This window comes from Lepidothrix coronata, unplaced genomic scaffold (genome assembly GCF_001604755.1).
Source record: "Lepidothrix coronata isolate B3197 unplaced genomic scaffold, Lepidothrix_coronata-1.0 Scaffold36, whole genome shotgun sequence".
Taxonomy (NCBI): domain Eukaryota; kingdom Metazoa; phylum Chordata; class Aves; order Passeriformes; family Pipridae; genus Lepidothrix; species Lepidothrix coronata.
Window position 1 is genome coordinate 3,646,473 of NW_016690216.1, and position 20,848 is coordinate 3,667,320.

General features: G+C 36.4%; 1 protein-coding gene across 4 annotated transcripts in view; it reads right to left on the reverse strand.

The window, feature by feature from the left end:
* Positions 1-20,848, reverse strand: part of STAU2 (staufen double-stranded RNA binding protein 2) — a 174,621-nt gene that overhangs the window by 101,269 nt on the left and 52,504 nt on the right. For all 4 annotated transcript variants that reach the window (XM_017812432.1, XM_017812431.1, XM_017812433.1 and 1 more), the window contains exons 6-10: positions 19,491-19,650; positions 15,382-15,489; positions 8,926-9,138; positions 6,375-6,512; positions 3,073-3,204 (exon numbers count right to left, since the gene is read on the reverse strand). In XM_017812432.1, the coding sequence (XP_017667921.1) occupies positions 3,073-3,204; positions 6,375-6,512; positions 8,926-9,138; positions 15,382-15,489; positions 19,491-19,650 (751 nt within the window). The remainder of the gene's footprint in view (positions 1-3,072; positions 3,205-6,374; positions 6,513-8,925; positions 9,139-15,381; positions 15,490-19,490; positions 19,651-20,848) is intronic.

The window sequence follows — 20,848 nt, forward strand, 5'->3', positions numbered from 1 at the left end:
GGAATATGGGGTTGACTGTAAAGTGGAAGAGATGCAAAGGGGGATCAATGAGCAGAAGTCTGCCTATGCATCCCAGAAGTTGTGTTAAAGCTGTTTAGATTACTATCATGCTGTAACGAAGAATACTAGATGATATGTTTTCCTTGGGAAAGAGCAGGGAAGAGCACACTATGCAGAGCAGCTATTCAAATGATTGTTTCCTTGCTTTTCATCATCATGTACATCCAAAGTGCTTAGAACCTTGGCATTGTGCAATGAAAACAGGAGATATATAATGGAAAGAGAGGACAGGTATTATAGCTGGCTTTTAAACTGGTCACCCACCTCCATGCACTTCAATTTCACATAACTTGTTTTATTCATATTAGGAAGCATATATGTCTATTGGAAAATATGGGAGACAATAGTTCTTCAAATGAATAAGCAACAGGAAAGCTATAAGTATGTTTGCATTTACTGCTGTTACAACAGCATGGTTGTGTTAGGAATCCATACTATCCATCCATGATATGATATCAGCACAAGCGCTCTGCTACAACATGAGAAGAACATATCCAACTCCCCTCATTCTTCTTTTTTATTGTTTATTAACTTGATCATGATGGGGAATTTAACAAGAATTCATCTATCAGAAAGTGACCCTTAATGCTGCTGCCTCACATGAATGCAATCTACTCCGTTTTTATTCTCTCTAGGAGAACACAAGTGCCAAGAAGAAACAAAAAGACAGAAACATGAAAAAATTATAACAACTCTCCATTCTTATCCATGGAGCTAAAATTCTGACAGCTGCAAAAAGTCTCCCAGTGCACTTTCAAATTGCTCTCCTCAGGGCTCTGCACAAACATTACTGATTTCCTCCAGGAATAAGACTAGCTCAGAAAATAGCAGAGCCTTTACTTTTTTTTACCTAGATTACCTGTGCTGCCAGCAGCACCATGCATTGCTCTTGTAACACTCTTAGGTCTTCATTAAAACAATGAATACAGCCACTATTTTTTTTTTAAAGAAAGGAAGAATGTAATGAAAAGACTCAGGGAAGGAGGGACACTGAGGAAAAAGAAGTTGCCTTTTCTATTAAAATCATCAAAAAGCACACAAATGAAATTGTCCATTTAGATGCCAACCTGCTACATCAGCCAATCTACACTAGGTCCCATTTTGGATTCAAAGAGAGAAACAAGTATATTCTAATGGTGTACTTTATTGCGTAATTTATATGGAAGGAATTTTTCAGCGTTCAAATTGATAGAGATCTAAGGGCTATTTTCCCTCTTCTCCACCACAGTCTAGTTAGAGAATTAGAATGCTTTAAGCTACACAAACTTGTGCATCTCCAAATATGTTCAGTCTGTTATATACAGAAGATAAAGCCAGATGTTCTAGATATTTTATGTCCTTAACCCCAACAAAGCTATAAAAATTTGTTATGATCTTGTTATGATACTGTCACTACATAAAATTTGAGTAGTTCACATTTTTTGGATACAGTAACATGTTTGTTCATTGTGTTAAGAATAGTATTAGGCCACTATATGCTATTCTACCAATCCTAAAATGTATACATCTGCAAGTATGTAATTAGATCTGATTTTCTAAAGGTAATGCACTTGTAAGTAATAGTTTAATAACTGTAGGGAAACCAAGCAGCAGCATCTCTTTTTAGCCCTCAATTTCTTTTAAGGATTTCAATGTAACCACAAGTTTCCACTGCGTAGAGCTCTCCAAAGCAACTATGTTGTGGGCTGAATTTTTTCAGGTTTTATCTCTGGAAAATACTGAGTAAAATTAGTTCAATTTAAAATCCAAGAATGAAAGCCTATGTTTTCCTACTAGGGGAAAAAAAAAGTTGACTTCTCTGTTTTTTTCTTGTTTTTCATGAAAGCCCTTTGGCCATACTGACAGTGAAGAAAAAGCTGAAACTTTTATACTGTAGAAAGTATATTCTACAGCAAAAAAGTGTCAGCACTCTGGTGAAAATGAACTATCATTTGACTCAGTCAGAACCCTGTTTTTAAAAGGCTATGTCTGCACAATGTGTTCTCACTAGGAACATCATTTAGCTTCCAAGTACTCTGTTTAGAGTATTTCACACCTGTCTATGACTAAGACATATAGTGAAGAGCATAGTGAAGGTGAGTGTGAACAGCATACGTATTGCTGCTACTCTCAGAGGAGAGGGAAACAGAAGGAGGTGGGGCCAAGTAACCAGCACAGCATTTATTTTTCCTGGCTAGAAGTACTGAACATATAGAACAGAGTACCTTCATGTATATACATATCAGAACGTTCTGTTGACCTGAGCTAGCTAGTGCAGTCACAATAAACATGCAAGAAATTATCAAAATATATACATGCAGTGACTGCATATGACAGAAGTTGCTTAGAGTGGCAGCTTAGTCGAATACCTCACCAAATATCTTTTCAGGATACAAAAGGCAAAATCTTTAACACCCAATTTTGGTTACAAAATCTCTTATTAATAAACACAAGACAAGAGAGGAATGCGAAATTACACATAGTTAACATGGAAACACATACCTGCAACACATGAATTTAAAATGCAATTTCTTCTCCATAAAAAAAAAAGTGACACACATTTTCTTTATCAGTCATCAAATCTGAAAAGGCCATTCTTTTTCTGGAATGCTTTTAGTGCACATGCAATGGGAAGATAAACATTGACTACCAAGGCTATTTCATGTATGAAAATTACTAACATAGTTCCTTTCAGTGCTCTCATGGATGCCCAAAATGGAATAAAAGCAAGAGGCACATTCATCCTGATTTGTAAGAGGAAATAGATGCACACGTCACATGTACACTTCTCCACACACCCTATTCCATGGAACTACCTTTCTGTTCCCAGTAACTCTTACAGGAGCAGAGACTGCACTTACTAATAGATGTGGCTATAGAGCTGTAGCTAAACAAAGGCTAATTTGTGACAAGCAACTCCCTAAAATAGGGGTTGCACAAGCTTAAGTTTCCACTCTTACTAAGTGATTAGCTGATACAGGCTAAAAATTTAGACAAGGGTAAAATACGGGCATCGTAACAATTGGTTCTCACCTTTTCTGGCTGGTCTTGAAGAGGAGTAGAGGCTTTGTAACCCAGCTGTAGCAACATTGCTTCTGCTGCATTTCTTTTAGCTATTTTCTTGTTTGGGCCTGTTCCAGTAGTAATATCATTGCCTACTTTTACCTTAAAAAGAAAATATTGATCATAATCATGACAAATACAAGATTCCTTAATATCACCATGTAATACACCTGATCTATCAACTGCTGTCAGTTCTTCTGATGAAGATGCAATCTTGAAAGAGTAAATGTAGTGCAATGTGGGACTACAGTATTAGTTCACAGAAAAGAGCTTGTTTAGATTTTTCAGAAGGTTCCCAAACTCATATCAAACAGCCATATTTTTCTGTATCTCAGTGCTCATGTAGTTGCCTCTCTCTTCCACTAGCCTCTTGCGTCAACCCCATTATGCCTGACGAACTTCTCCCCCACCCTTTCTTAACACTGGAAGTGCCACAGGGTCTGTACTTCCTCTTTCTTGTAGGAGCAGCAGCTCCCCAGCACCATCAGGACAGTATCCAGAACAATGGAGAGACAAATAGTGACCTGGAGATTTAAATGAGAGTGGTTTCTAAGGAAAGATGAAAACCATATTTGTATTCCTCCCACTTGGTCACACTTGCAAGGAAGATGGGGCTGGGACCACTTACACCTGATTAGCTTTGATCAAAACAGTCTTTGGAAAGAGGGCTCCTCGTTGGACCTGTGGTCTGTACAGCACAAAGGGTTTCTGACAAACACGATGCCTTTCATAAAATGAGGAGAAATTAAAGCCCTAAAATAAAGACAAATTGTAGACAATGGATAGCCACAAAGTGTGCGGCTCTAACTTAGTCCTTGGCTTGGGTACCATTTTTAAAACTTCTGGAGCTGTATGGGTCTGGTTTGTAACATCAGCACTGTCATTAGTATCCATTTATGCAATATTCATAGCTCTTTGATAGGTATATTTTATTCTGTCCATTAAGCCCTTTTATTTGCCAAATTGTCTCTTAAAATAGTGCACAGTTTCAAAAGCGTGTCAAAAAAAAGGAAATCAAAATAAAATAAAAATAATAAAACAGCCAAGGTGATCTGAACAAAAGAAACCTCAGAGGTCAAAGACCCAAAACAGCCTGGAAGGAGCTTTAAAAAAAATGCAAAAACAGGCATACTAATGTTAAATAAATAATAAATGTTATTTAATAGTTTATGTTATTAAACAATGCTTCACTTTCCTCAAATTATCATATATATATTTTTTTCCTAAAAGTTTAAATTCTTATTTACTCAAATACTTATTAATTCTAAATATTAAGAAAAGGATGAAAATAATAATAATCATGACTATTCCTTTAACAAATATATATATAATTAGGCAAAAAGTTTCAGCTACCGAAGCCAGGAATATTAATAATCTTGAAATATAAACCTTATCTTCTATGCAGTTCACAATAACAATTAGAAAATAGCCAATCTGCTACAAGTTTATATGCAATAAAATTGAGGGACTTTAATAGGACAAGACAAAATGATAATTTATAACATAGCTCACAATAAATCAATGTGTTGCTATTTCTCAGACCTGTAAAACTGGTTTAGCTATTATTATAACCTCTATCAAGGATTAAAGGTCTGACTACAAAGAGAAAGATCTTTCTGAAATTAACTTTGGGAACAGAACACCAACTAATGTCATCAGAGGTTTTCTTCTGTTTATCTAGTAGCCAGGACAAGTAATTGGATCCATTTCATCACATCTAAACTTGCTCTTTGTGTGACAGATAAAAATGAACATATTATCTCTGGATATTTTACTTCCACATTCAATTAAATTAAATGAAAACATTGTTTAAGTAGTTTATACAAAGGTTTTTTATTCTGATAGGGTTTTTTGCATGCCATAATGGATCCACTGAGACTTCCTGAAGGCAGTAGAAGCAGCAGTACGATTTTAGTTTGAAAATACTGCAAAAGGGTGAAAATGGAGTTTAAAAGTATTCATAACAAAGCAACTGTTCTATGAAATTTCTTTGACTTTTTTTTCACAAGCCTTCTTAGATAAAAGGAATCTTCCACATGTTCCCTGCTTTTAAGACTCTTTTTTTATTCAAATTAAAGATCTGAATTCCTCCAGCAGAAAACTAAATTCTCAACCCATTTTTCTAATACTGGGCTGTGTTACACTGTCCTCTTCTGAGGCCTCACACAACAACCACTAACTGTGGACAGTCCCATGGGGGTTTAAGCACAGGAAATGAGATTGTCTGTGATAGAATTGCTCTTTTTCAAATAATTTCAGGTTTCACAAAAAGTCGTAAATGCAAGATTATATTCATGAAAAGGATTCTGAAACAAAAAGAACCCAACATCTTTTGCTTCAGAGAGAAAAATAATAAATCATCAGGAAAGACCACTGAGGTTCAAGAAAATTAAGACTGCTAGACTATCTTCATAGACATGAAGGAGGAAGTTACAGATTTAAGTGAAAACATAACTAATTTTCTGGAGAAGGAGGTGCTGGAACATCATAAATTCTGCTTCTGATCAGAAGTGACATTTTGGTGTGGTTTGTAGACAACAAGTCAAAACATGTTGAGGTATGCTGTTCTGAGTTGTTCCGGCACAAAATTACCCTTGAGTGAAAACACAAAGGCACAGAATCCTTTCCTGTTCCTAATCTTTCTCAATCTGCTGTTGTGCTATCTAACAAAATATCACAGTTATATTAAATTTTTGTACATGTTCTTAATTTAAATATGAAAGAAACATTAATGATCTACTGTTTCTGTATTAGGTCCAGACAGAGGACAGCTAAAACACGTGATAGAAGGCTTTTCTTTGTTGTATTTCAGTTATGAGCAAAGCCAAAAAGAAACTGAAAATCTGAATATACTTACAACACTATTTTTTAAAACCAAAATGCTTGGTAATATGGAGATATTAATATCCATACTTCAGAATACTAGTTATTATTGCAATCCTCTGATCAACAACAGCCTAATTTTTTTTTTCCAAAAGACAAGTAAATAAATCATGAACCATCAGAGATAAAACCAGCAAAAAAAAATATGGAAAACCACTACAAGCAAAGTGCCTAGAAGGCACGTAACCAAATGGCCATTTGTTTCACCAAGACAAAGAAGAAAGTTTAGACAGGCTTTCTGATACTGTATTTCATTCTTCTCTTGTATAACTGACTTTAAAGCAAAGAGCTAAACATAGGAAGATCCACTTCATATTACGCCACCATCTTGCTTGAGTTTGAACAAAACAAAGCAAGTCCATTATGTCTAACGTGACAGCAAATGATACCTGCATAACAAACTCTCGACGGCGAGGCATTCCTCTCTCTGAAAGAAGAACGTACTCTGGCTCCTTCTCCTTTTTGGCCTGTTGGATCTGAGCCAAACGACTGATGGGATTCATTCCTTGACCATATTCTGGTCCAGTCTAAACCAGGTTTAAAGAAGAGAACCATTATTTCAGTATATATTATACAATTAGTACCCTGCTTCAATAAAACATTTACTTGGGTTATCTCTTTAATACTCCCTTTGAGAGAATAGGAAGTAAATTTGTAAATAATTTTCTGATCATGACACAAAAGATAAGAATCCTCAGGCTCAAAGCTGTGGAAAAACGTGGTCTGATACAGCTGCAGGTAGTGTGCATACCTGGCACCTGCAAGCTACAAATACCCTCATCTATCTGTGGAGGTCCTTATGAGGATGGATGAAAATCAAGCAGATTCATCAGTCAATTATATCTTATTGCCCTACTTCTAGGACCCTTCGCCCCAACCCTTTAAAATAGGTTGCACAATGCTGGAACATGCATTACACTAAGAAGAGATGAGATTTACAAGAAATCAAAAAAGATTTATCATATATAATAAGGAAGCTTCCTCTCTCAGCCTTCCTGCTTTCCTTCTTAGCACCCCTGCCTTCCATTCTACAGTGCAACTAAAGGTGCAGAAGGTTTACTCTGTGTGTCATGTGAGTTTAGCCTCAAAATACTTTTATAAAGTGAATGGCTAGAAATGTTGCATGTTGTGAACCACCAACAAAGTATTTCAAATGCTTAACAGACAATAATCCTCACAATAAAATGTCAAAATGTACAGTTGGTGAGGGAATTGATCTGATGGGGGAAAAACAAATGAACTGACAAAGTCGTCTGTCCAAGATTACAGAGAAAAGTGAAAAACTACAATCATTACAAACTCTCCGGTTCTGGAATTCTTTTAATGAGTTATTGCTCACATGGCAAATGCTCTCTCAAAGGAAATAGCTATGAAAATATTTGTTTGTAGATCTTAGGAAGAAGAAATTAAGACTCACAAAAATTTAGCTGAAGTCATATTTAACTGATTTATATACCATAACACAAAGAAAGAACTCACAAATGTAACTGGCATTTGAATGTAGAATTGTTTTTATGTTATTGAGTTATTTCCTTTTTATGAAACCATTTGTCAGCTAAGAGAAGATGAGCACTCATGCTTCCTTGAGCTTCTCAAATAACAAGCAGTGTTCCAGAACCTGAAGACATTATCAGCAACCGAAGGCAAAGATTAGAGAGGGATATTATATTTAGAAAGCTGTGCAGCAAATCCTTGTAGTGTAACTGCTGAAGTAGTTAGAGAAGATGTAGGTGAAAGAGCTAAGACAATGTCATACACAAGGGCAGCTGTGTGGGCAAGAAGCCAGGCAGAGACAAAATGCAGAGCAGGCTAAATAAAGAGCCAGCCATAAGATACAGCTTCATAAATATATATACAAATAAAAAGAAGTTTTCGTTGCCACTTTTTTGATGCGTAAAACACTTCTAGGTTAAATTGAAAGAAATGAGCACTCTGAAAGCATTTCAGAAGTCTGGATATTCGAAAAATAAAAACCTTCTACACATTCAGCTTATTTTGACAATTAGTGTTTCTTTCTAACAAGGCCAACTTTGGCTAACTAAATTTAAGTTCATAATGGTAAGTGGTATATGGTAATGTAAGGGATTCTTACATTATTATACCCTTAGCACCTTTCTTGAGAAAAACTTTCCAAAATGAGAAAGCCAAACCAAAAGCCTTTTCAGATCTGCCAGCTTTAAAGCTGCATTAATGCTAATGGTTTTCCATCAAATAATTTTCCTGCCAATTTTTTCCTAAGCGTTTTTGAGTTAGACCCCCAGAATCTTAGTAGGAGATAGGTATCTAATTAAAGTAGGTTTTCTTGAAAAAATCATTGACTCTGTTTTGAAGGCAAATGAAAAGAGGAAGGTAATAAATAAGTCCTCTGTACATTTTCCAAACCCAGTGTTGCAATCTCCAAAGTATTTGCTTATATTAAAGGGCTTTTCTGGTGGTTGCTCCTTCAGAACTCTGTACCTACTTGGTACACTCACTATATAGATTCCTAAGGGTCATACTTTTAGTAAAGTAAGTACTGAAGCACTAAAGTAGTACCCCCTGTATTTACTATTTCATGTATCTCTCTCCCTTGTCAAACTGGGGAGGGCGGAAAGCCCAGGGAGAGAGCCACTACATATGCTAGTAGGGCCTCCCAAAGGAGATGATGCTAAAACTTCGCATGGCTGTACAGAGCTGCTTGGAGGGCTTGATCCTCTACTTAAACTTGATCCAAACCCTTGAAGACTTCAATGATGTGAGCTATTTACAAGCCATTATGTTTGAAAATTCCACAGCATTCTCAGGACTTAAAAAAAAGGCATATTAGCACAGGCAAACAATATTGACACTAACAAGTAACTGTAACAATATAGACAGAAAATGACAAATAAGCCTTTATTGATTTTAAATCTGACTCTTTGTGAGCAAACATCCTTAATTCTGTCAAAAGTGGACACGTACCTTCAATATTGTTTTTGGACGCTTTTTAAAGTAAAGTTTTGGCTTTTCAATCACAGGAAGAGGAGGAAGTTTCTTAAGTTCTTGTAGGACAGCCATTGCAGCGCGTTTCTTTGAGAGTTTCTTACTGTTGCCTTCTCCTTCTGCAGTGAATTCTCCTACTGTAACTCGTGTAACAAAGCTCTTCATGTGCGGAGGTCCACTTTCTTTAATCACCTTTTAAGAGAAATTGAGTCAAATCACCCTACAAGAAGATAACTTAATGTTTGAATCTCTGCAATGAACTTAGTACTAATGCAGTTTTCCTGCTAACTGAAGGTATTAGATGGGTTTTCATAAAACTTGGACAAGTATTAATGACAGTATAAGATTTGAGGACAGAAAATTAAGACTAGCTAGATAAAGCAAACCTAACCACTATACTCAGTGTTTCACAGAAAATACCATAGATCTATATTTTTTCAAATATTTAAAGAATAACACAATATACAACAATAATTCATATTTAAACCAAGGCTGCTGGTTTTTTCCCTTGCAAGGTGCTTCACACACTAAAGAAATTAAATCCATGAAGGTCTACCAGGCTTTAGCTATTTCTTTACATAAAACATATTCAAAACTGTATTTATATGGCAGCTTATTTCAACCTGCTCATTGTTTTTCTATTATCATTGAAACATAAGATGTTCACAGTTTCAAACTTCAGTCTCAAAGATTCATATTTTTATGCTGTCCTAGCTGCAGGCAGCATGCCTGCTCTCTACTCTTACCTTGCCAGAGTACACAACTCAGAGTGATATCCCACATATTCAAAGGGTTGACACAGTTTTGCCTCCATGATTTCAGCTGTCCCTTCCAGCAGTACCAAAAGAAATTACCAAAAGAGCTACCATAACTCACACAAAAGCCAATCATTTCTGAAAAAAATTTATTTATTCACTCCCTTCTGAACATATTCAGGATGACAGTGAGAAAATCCATGTGAAGAAGTACTTCTCAACTACTACAGGGCAGAAAGAAATTAATGAAAGCTGTACCTTCCTTTGGCTCTTTTTCTGTCTTCACTTTCTCACACACACACGCATTCATCTCCTTTTAGAAGGCTGTACTGTAAGGATGCACTCATCCACAAATCACAGCACTGCAAGTGCTAGGATAGCCATCTCTTCATGTATGCACCATTTACTGGTCTGGACAATGTCTATCAGGAATTAGAGACCTCATTTGGGAAAAGGTTCAGTTATTTTTGTTTGATGGGCGGAAGCAGCTACCTAATTTAATCTTTGTTATATGTAATATGTATAAGGAGACAATTAGAATATCTGACAGGCATCTCTTCATAATACCTTCAAAATCAATATAAATACCAATTTTTTTCAGTAGATGGAATTATATCAAACCATTTGTTGAAGAAGAGTAATGCTTGAGTGCAAGGGAACTGAGGTAAAGGTGCAAAGGCCTTCTTGGTGTAATAATTATAGTTTTAATGTGCTGAAACCTTCAGTCTTAATATTATTACAACATGTTTTGTATTAAAGTTCTTTTTATCAAGGTCGTGTCCCTTGCATTATTTAGTTTTGCTGTTGCACTGTAATGAGGTCTCCTAAGGCTTGTATTTCTTTTTTAAGCTCTCTTTTGTGGCAACTTCAGCGAATACATACCATTGCATATATCTATAAAAAGACATAAAACGAAAATTAACGGACAACTTTGTCCACATTTTCCCAGAATATGGTGACATCTATGCCAGCATGGGATTTTTCTGTTGTAGCCCAGGAATGTTCCCACTCTGAGACTCCAGGTAATAATTTCAGAAGTGTTTTCAAGATTGCCTCACTTGAAAGTTGCCCACTAGTGCTTCACCATGAGAGAAGGCAGCAGTGTTTTTAAGGAACTGACCCACACTGAGCCACGGGATGCTGCACTGCATGCACCAGAGCTGGGATGAGCCCAATTCCAGGCTCTCCTGCTCTCAGACACAGCTGAACACCTTCATTGCACTGCAGCATTTCCAACTCTGTTTTACAGACATATCTTAATCCATTCCTGTACATTGCTATCCATGTATTACACCATGGTGTCTGTAAAAAGTCATGGCTAAATTAACCTTACTAAGGTCCTTAATCTTTTTGTGGTTCTACTAATACCATTATATAGGTGTTTCTCTTTACATGCAATATATCATCATCATGGCTAGGCTTCGTGAACGAAGATTTGGGAAGGCTCTATCCACGTTTGTTACAAGCGCGCTAGTGGCTAATGAGGCCAATACGAGACAGACCTGTCCGATTGCAAAAGGCACAGCAGAAAGACTCCTGAGGTGGTATATTCTGCAAGACACGGTTCTTTCTGCGTTGTCTTTTCTCCTCGAGAGTGATCCTGCGTGCGTTCTCAAAGGAAGCAGCAGCATTATAGATGGTGTGTCTCCAGGCCTCCCAATTGGAGGCCAGAGAAGACCAGTTATGTTGATCAATATGGCCAAGGCTGAGATGTTGTTTCAGGGAGTCATGCAATATAATGTATTAATAAAATATACAAGAATGTCTACACTGACCAGATGAAAAAGGACAAAATAAGTTGCTTAAGAAATATAATTGCTGAGTTCCTAAAATATTAGTTTTATACAAGTTTTCTCATATATATATATATATATATATAAATGCACACATATATATGAGAGCAAGAATGTTAATACAAAACCAGATTACACTTTCATATACACAAAAATATATTTCTTAATATAAAACTAATGCATTCTGGTGTGTTTTTAATCTTTTAAATTTTAAGTATGTGACACAAGGTAAATAATTGACTGGAAAACATTAAAAACTGTTTCTTTGTTAGTGTGTAAATGGAAAAAAGTCTGTGTTGTCAATGGAATGAATCCCATAGGATTCAGATGGGATCTGGATCAAGCTAAACATCCAAATGTGGTAATTAAGCAAAAAAATATTTACCTAACAACATTTTTGGTTAACCCCAGATCTTTTTACTCCACATGATTTCAAACAGTTGTGCTATGAGCCTTGGGACAGAAAACACTAGAAAGAAATTCAACCTTTGCTATCCAAGAACACTATATGCATTAGGACATTAAACTATTTCCTCAGTTGAAAGATACGACCTGTGGACCAAATCATGGTTAATTTAAAGCTGAGAATTTGATTAAGGGTGACAGTTCAATACACTTTTCTTTTTCTGTTCCATGGATTTAAAGAATAATTACAGCAAGAGAAAACACATGGGGCGAAAACACATCTAAGGTCAAATTACATCAAGAATGAATTTGGCTCAACTTAATGAATCATGCTGACAAATGTAAAACAGCGGTACGATTACAGTGAAAGAGCAATGCTGCTTCAATTATTAATGAGACTCCAGGTAGAAAATTCAGAGGATTACGACAAGATTAAATGGACATTAAAGAAACCCCAAGAAACAGAGGAGACAAAAATCGGATCAACAAACCCATGTCACCTACATCCATGTATCCGTGATTATTTAAAAGTTTTAAAAGACCAATACATTTCCAGGTGCTTGTGTGGCCAGACATATCAGATTTTCTCAGTTAAAAAAAAAAACAACACCTGGATGTCTGGGTGTAAAACTGCAGTGAGAAAGGGTGACCATCATGCAAAACCCAAAACCCAATTAAGAGCTACTCAGTAGTCAATCATCCAAAGCCTTAATCCGAGAGCAGAAGCCAGATAGGTGTGAGACTTCCTGCTGAGAACCAGTCTCCCAGAGTCAGCAATTTGGACTGCTGCTGGTTCAAAATAAAGAATGTCTGTCTTACTTTGATAAGAGTGGGATATAAGCAACTGTATCTCTTTTTCCCAGCAGACCACTGGACAGGGATGGAGGGGCAGAAAATCTGCCTGTTCAGGCACTCTATGCCTTCACTCCTGATACTGACAATGAAAAAAATATATTATTGTATTTGCTATTCTAAAGAAATAACACTACAATCCAAAGAAAATACTGAAAATAATATGACAATCTGAAACACCACAACATGTTCTAATATGAAGCTGTTGACCTCCATTATGTTTTCTAGGATCACCAACTCCTTAGTAACAAATAAGAAATAAAAAAAACATATATCTTGCAAAATAACTGAAAAATGCAAGACTTTAGCTTACTGCTAAAGAAGGAATAATAAGCGAAATGACCATTCTACAGGTACTCTTAACAATTCCTACAGCAATCACTTCTGTATTCCTTCTTAAAAACTGTTCACTAAGAACCCCACAAATGCCTAAGAGCAGTTGCATTTTGACTTAAAAGCTGATGAATCAAGGTTAGCTAAGGATGTGCCAGTGAAAAGTATGGAGTAAAGCTTGTTCTTTGTTAGAATTCAATGTTTCTCTTTTAGTTAACAATTTAATAGATATAAACTCCTTAAAACTCATCCTAAAGTTCCTAGGCAACTAAAACTAGCCATATTACATGAAACAGGATTGTCCATCCCTCATGCAATTCTGAGGGTATGCTTACATAGAACTTTACATATATTTATGATGATTACTTCATTACATAACAAAGCACTGTTGGAACATTGGCTAAAGCTTTGTCAGATGAAGAAAAGACAGATTATTTTATAGCTACCGCACACAAAATAAAAGCTAGAAAAAGCTTTGATGCCTGCCTGGAATAACACAAGACCATTTGTAAATAAAATCCTATTAGAAACATCAGATCCTGGGGATTACCCATAATTGCTTAGTAGTTTTATTGAAAAATAAGCCAGAACCAAGTTCAATCAAAACTCTATTTAAGACTGTCACCTTTACTTAGATTTAAAGGCAGGAAATAACACAAAACCTGTCAGGAGAGCAAGAAACTGTCTTTTTTCAATGTTGCTAACATTCTTTGGCAAGTGACACATTAGACTTTTCCTGTACTAAGTATCTCTGCCTTCATTTTTTCCTTACCAAATGCTCTCCCCTAAGTAAGCTGAAACACGAATGAAGTTAAGAAGACATTCAAAGCACTATCCCTCTTTTCTTTCCACCCTCTAAGCTACTCTGTCACCAGTGACCATACATCTTGTATTTTAGTGCACTGATTCATATGGAACTATTCCAAACACTTTTAAATATTTAAGGTAGAAAACAATGTGTGAAAACTGAAACTCTAATTATAAGCTTCCTTTTTGAAACACAGGCATGTGTTTCCATTATGCCTGTCTTATATAAGAGTTAGGTTCTTGGCATGTAGTGGCAAACTGATACTCCAACACGCCCCGACACCCCAGTTTCATCCTCAGATTTTACATTCTCTTAACTTTCTAACTAGCATGTATCACACAGACCATATATATGAAGCACAAACGCTTTTGTTATGCCAAGGAATTCCTTAGTCACAAATAGTATTCCTTGTCTTTGGCTCTCTGACCCACGTTATGAGAGATTTCTCAGATTTCTAAGAAGGTCCAAATAGCTCATTTGATGTTGGTCAATTCAGGGACATGGGCCAAACACGTCAGTAAGCTGCATACAGCACACTGTAAGGCATGCCACAGCTTAGTTTTTTTTGGTTTTTTTTTCATATGCAAATACATGCCTATACTTTAAAAGGAAAAAGCACTGGAGAAAATAACCATCACCACTATAAGCACTATCCACGTCTTTCATACATACTCAGTTTAAATGTAAAACAAAAAGCAGAAAAATCAAACATTAAAAAGCCACTTATATTAGCATTTTCTGCATTAAAAAAAACCCAAAAAACCAAAAAACCCCACCTTGGAAATCTGGTGTGTCCTACCACAACATTAGACTTTTACAAGAAGCTTTTGTAAGAACTTTCTCATCAGAAAAATTTTTCTCATCGGAAAAATTTAGTATCACTCATTCTTCCGTACTTACTTAACTGATAGCATTGGAGCTATTCCAAATATTCTTTATTACTTAAGATAAACAAAGGTGTCAGAAGCAGGTTCATAGATAAAATCATATGAAACAAACAAAAAAAAATCATGAAGGCTTAAGCAGAGATAGATAAGAAGTCAAACAGAGTGGAATACAAAAATACTCATGACTTTCTGAAAACAGCACATCAGAGGCAAAATGTTTCAACGGGAACTTTTCTAGTCCATGAGTGGCTATAGTTAAAGCAAAAACTTTGGCTAACTGTTTTGAAGATTATTTCAAATAAGACTGAGTGCGGCTATCAATTCCAATCCCACAGCCCTATACAGAAGATGATTTAACTGTCTTTCTGCCATCCACTTGTTTGCAACCAAATATTAGGTCTCTAAGAGTTCTGAAAGAGCATCTATTTTAATAGTAAAAAAATCAGTGTCTTAGACTCTGATACAGTAACAATTTTTAATTTGTCATTCGCATGAACATTAAAGTCATTTTTATAGTGTATTACTATTATTAACTGTCTGCAGTTGTAATGGCACTTTGTTTTAATACTTCTTTAGTAAACAGATAAAAATGTAACACATACCTCAAAACTGACAGGTATATTGCGCTTCAAAGCGATTTCAAACACTACACTGATCTCAGACTTGTTTGCATCTTTATCTTCTTCTGATTCTTTTCCTGTTTCTCCATTCTGAAAATGATGCATACATAATCATATCACAATTCTTAAAAGATAAAAACAATATATTATCCTTCTCCCCCAATTTCTCAAAGACTTTTGAATTCTCCTGCCAGGATGTAAATCAGCGCTTGTACCTCTATCTCAGCACCCCATTATCAGACACCTGCTGACTGTGAAGCCATATATAATGTGCTTATGCTTCATAACAAAGGAACACATATACATTAATTTTTCATTAATTATAGATGGCAAAATAACAACTCTGGATTTTAGTCTTATTGATGACATGGATAACAATTATCTGAATACACACTTGTGTCAAACATGATGATCAAACAAATCCTTCGATCTGTTTCTCAGTCGCTCTGTGGGTACCCCTTCTAAGCAAAGAAGAAATCTGTACTTCTTGGAAAGTACAGAAGACAGCATTTCTCTCAGAAGAAATTCAGTGAATCAGTCCCACACTTGGACTAGGTCACCAGGTTACAGGTGTCCTCAGCAGGTCCAGCTGGTTAATGGCCCCTCCCATCAACTTCCCTCTAGGAGTTATGACCAGTGTGAAAAGGTAGTGACAGAGAACAGTTTGCTCAACACAGAACATTATTTATTTATCCGTAGGAACATAACAAACAGAGAGGCAAAGAGATAGAAAAACAAAAGGCACATGCAAACATTATCCTGCCTAAAATTCAGCTTTGCTTTACAGTTCAGGAAATATTAATTTTCTCAGACAACAACCAGCATAGGGATCAGTCAGCCCTTTGCAACCACTGCCTTTTGGTGTTTGTCCCCCAGGCTGCATTTCCTTAGTTCTCAGAGGTTTCACTTTCAGCTACTTTCAAACTGCAAAGCTCTGAATGCTTCAAACTGGGATCTCTCAACAACCATGTAACCTTGGCCAGGCTCCTAATTTTTTATTAGTGGAGGTAAACTTCAAAGACACTTGGGCTGAATTAGGTGGATTCCTGCAGAGCTCCCGTCTTACATAACAAAGTCTGATCTAAATCATCAGCCACTAGCATAGCTACAAAATGCAGATACCAGAATTATAAAACAGCATTAAAAAAGCACTAGGTTCTTCACATTAAAATGAAACTTATCAATCTTTTATCTATCATTCATTACTCTTAATATTAATCCTTAAGACAATGCAGGACCAAAAATCCAGCACTCAAGTTACAGCATGCAGACGTGGAGCACTTTTTGTCTCATTAAACTTTTGAGTCTGAAAAAAGTCATTTACATCCCTGACATTGATCTGGAGCTAAATGCAAAACAAAAAAATTATAAAGTTTATAGAACCTGCTGAAAACAAAGGGTGCAGTGAAAAACAATAACAAAGGTAGTTAGAATGAAGTTATGCAGGACCTCTAGCTCATTTCACACACTGAAATCATAAATGTAGGTCATTACTTATAGGACCAGCAAAGCATTGATTAGGTTCACTGACAAAGATCAACAGAGTTAAAAGGACAATATTTAAAGGGGAAAATATATTTTGGAGATATAAAGAATGGGGTACTATTACTCTGTTAAAAGCCTTAGTGAGAATATTACTTGGTATTGTATTCAACTAAGTTTTGTACTTTATAAAGGACACTGATAATCAAAAAAGATGACAAAAAGAAGACATAAGGAAACTACTGATTAGAAAAAACAACCTTGCACTGACACAGTATGAAAACAATCAGTTCTATAAAAGGATTCAAAATTACTTTAGCATAATTTGTAAATATACATGGGGGAGAGATTTTTGATACCTGTTTGTCACATTTAGCAAAGAAAATACAAATTAAATAGAAAATGAAGCTAGGTGTATTCTAGAAGAGATACCTCACAAATTATCTTTGAAATGGGGAATAATCAAAACTGGCATAATTTACATAAAATAATATAATGCCCACTGGACTATCAGCAAGACTCCAAGTCAAGAATATTTAGGTTTTCTGGCTGTACTCTAGCTTAACCAGATATGTATAGTTTAAACTAGAAATTACTGTTTAAAATTTCATGATTAATACAAACACATCTGTCCAGAAAAGACCTTATTGTCCCTCCTGCCCTTAAAATTTAACTCCTTGCATATTTTTCCACCAAATACAGTAGAGAACTTAACTGTAAGTGGAGAAAAGAGAGGATCAAGACTTTAAGGCTTAGATCTTAGTATTGAGCAATAAAGTTTCAAGCCTTAGACATATGACTTCCCTAAGGATGATGAAATATGTTCAGGAGTGCCTCAGGCACTTTGGATTTAAATTTGATCCTCATTCCACAACTGACACTTTAATTGTAAGGCCTTTCTTAGCCCCACATCTATGAGACAGCAGAGGTGCTTTGGCAGACACACAATAGCTCTTTTGTGAAAGCAGGTTCACATTCGCTGCAACCCTGCCCTGTTGGCTGATTGCTTCTTGTTTCTGCTCACCTTACGCTCTTCTACATGTTTGTGCAATGAAGTATTAAGACAGCAATATTCCTCTTCAGTGGTTTAATATGGATAAAAGATTTTATCCTTAAATAAGTTTTTTTAAAAAAAGGGAAAAAAGGGTACCTTGAAATGAAAGAAGAATACACAGAAGTCTGCATTAAGTAAACACAGCTATGAAAGCCAAAAGATAAACCTGTGTATTTCCATAGATCCCATTCTAGTCAAATTCACTGAGTTACTAATGGGATTACCAGATGGGTACGAGCAGGTCTGTCCTTGCTCCCCTCTCTGCTCTCCTTGGGAGCACAGTGGCAGTGACTGGGGAAGAAAGAAGCTCAATCTCATAATGTAATCAAGGCCAGTCAGAATCTGATGTGTACTGGTTCTGATCCATGCACGATGTTTGAGGAATGATGAATCAATCATCTTCCACAGGTGACTCAAGACGGTCAGTTTTGCTGAAGGTTTTACTGAGCTGGACCACGGTCCGTGGTGAGGGCACATACCACCACTGCATAGCAGCCCTGTGTGCATTTCACATGAGCAGCAGCAGGGAGAAGCCTGAACCTTGTCACCACAAAGCCCTTAAATTCTATTTCAACCAGCCCCTCGTTCTCTGGAGAGCTACTCTCAGCTCCACAGGATGCAATGCTCTGTACTCCCTCCATCATGATCTAGGCAGAGTTACCTCAGCCTGTTACCTCCAGTCACCCCCAACTCTAAACCATGAAGTGTCAGAGATGTTTTTTCATGATTCACCTGCAACCAGCCCACCTTCCCCTCAGCATAACCAAGCCACAGAGGTTTTCCTGGCTGAGGACTTGATTTAGTCTCCTACCAAAGGACACTTGCTATTGAGATTCTACAGGATCTCAAGTGGTCGTCAGCTGCTGCACCAGAAACTCACAGTTCTCCCAGAGGTCCTGCAAGTACTTGGCTTCTTTGATTGGGAAATATTATTATATTTGTCCTTTCAATTTACAAAGATTATTCTGAGAATAATTTTTCTGTTAAATATTTTTTAAAATATGACACAATGTTTTAACTTTTAAGCAGCAATATACACCCCTTATAAATGTAGCAGTGAGAAAGCCAATTATTTAAAAAGGTGACTAAAAGCCTATAACCAGGTGATCATCAGACAGGTGATCAATAACTGCCAATGAGCTCCATCAGGTTCTTAAGTACACTGGGGACAAGCAATTTCAACTGTAAAAATTGCATTAATGGCACAACACATATTTAAGGTTAATAATTCATTCTCCATAAAGTCACTGATTAAATGGACATTTTCTCCACTTTTGGTATAATTTCAAATATTTCATTTTATTTTGATTTTATTTTTTACTTAATCATTGTTGACAATCCTATTTTTAAAATGTCTACTTATTTTTTGTTATTTAAGTCCAGTGCTATGTTAGGTGTGCCTTTATTAAGAAATGAGTAATTTAGTATTACTTCTCTAATTACTGAGGCTAATATGAAAAAAATACTAAAAATTAAACATTAAAAAACTGGCAATGAAATTATTCAATCTGGTATCTTCACGTGAAGATTAGGAACAGTTTTCTGAAACACAAACCTGAGGTAATTTTTCTGGAATAGGTTCATTCTGGAGAGCTTGAAGGGCCTTCATTGCAGCATTATGTCTAGCAGCTTGACGAGTCTTTCCTTCACCAAAAAACTCACTGTTGCCAACAGTTAACTGGACATAGAAAATTTTAGGCACTGGGCAGTGATACCTGGAAAAAAGTCACAAAGAGAAAACAGCAATAAAATTTAGGAATTTTAGCCAACCATTTAATATAATATAGAGTAGTACTTGCAGATAAAACATTATCTTTTCTCACAGAATAAGACCCAGTAGCCAAACACATGGACTGCACCTCAGCAAGGCAGTTGGTAACTCTGAGAGCAGCTCCTACGTACAAACCATCTCACCTACACTTGTGAGCTCTGCAGTGAGCTCTACTATCTATCAGCCCAACAGCCCAGCTCTGCTCTCTTCTTGGTTTGAGTCTTGGGAAGATGAAAACCTAAGGAGAACCAAAAATTCCAGTGGAAGCCACGCCTGGGAGACTACTTCTGTCCCACAGACAAGTGGCACAGAGGAAGAAGGATTGTGGGGTCGCTCACGTGAAACTTGTCAATATAGCTCAGCTTTAAGGGGCAACAAAAGTCAGGTGGCAGAGAATATACGTAGCAGAAATGGGTCCTCATTTGACAAATAACCTGTCCATATTTTACAGCAATGTAAAAAAGCCCAGGATTCCAAAAGCATGGCCAAAAGTCAGGTCCATTACAACAAAACTAGATTCACTCAAACACAGTACTAGATTCATTTAAACAAAGTACTACATTTTTCTCATTCCTCTTAAGGGATCCTTTTTAAAACGTGTTCTCTCTACTTTCATCTCTGCACATGGATGGTGATTTTTTGGTATGAAGACTTTCTGAATTTTCATTAATTGTAACCCATTTATTTCAACTGTAAAACAAAAGGTTTACCAGAGAGTAGCACACTTCAAAACCAAACAACTGCTAACAAGCACACCGGTCTCAGTGTCCTTGAACTTTGTGCCTAATTCTAAAAATACGTTTATGTGGAAAGAGCAAAACCATAACACTGGCTCCAACAAGCCTCTGGCTATAGGGCCTTGGAGGAGTGAGCTAAATTGCCTTTATGATATGCAGAAAGTGGGTATTTACTTTGATTTCTTGTTTACAGTTTAACACACTTATAGGGAATTATTAAGGCCTGGAAATGCTTTTGCTTATGTAGCATTTTCACAAAATTATAGAATAACTCAGGTTGGAAAGGCTTCCGGACATCATCTGGTCCAATGCAGCACCCAGAGCATGGTCAAGCTCTGAAAATACCCTGTCTTATTCAGGTATTGTCCAGGATATTGTGGATATCCTCAAGGATGAAGATTCCAT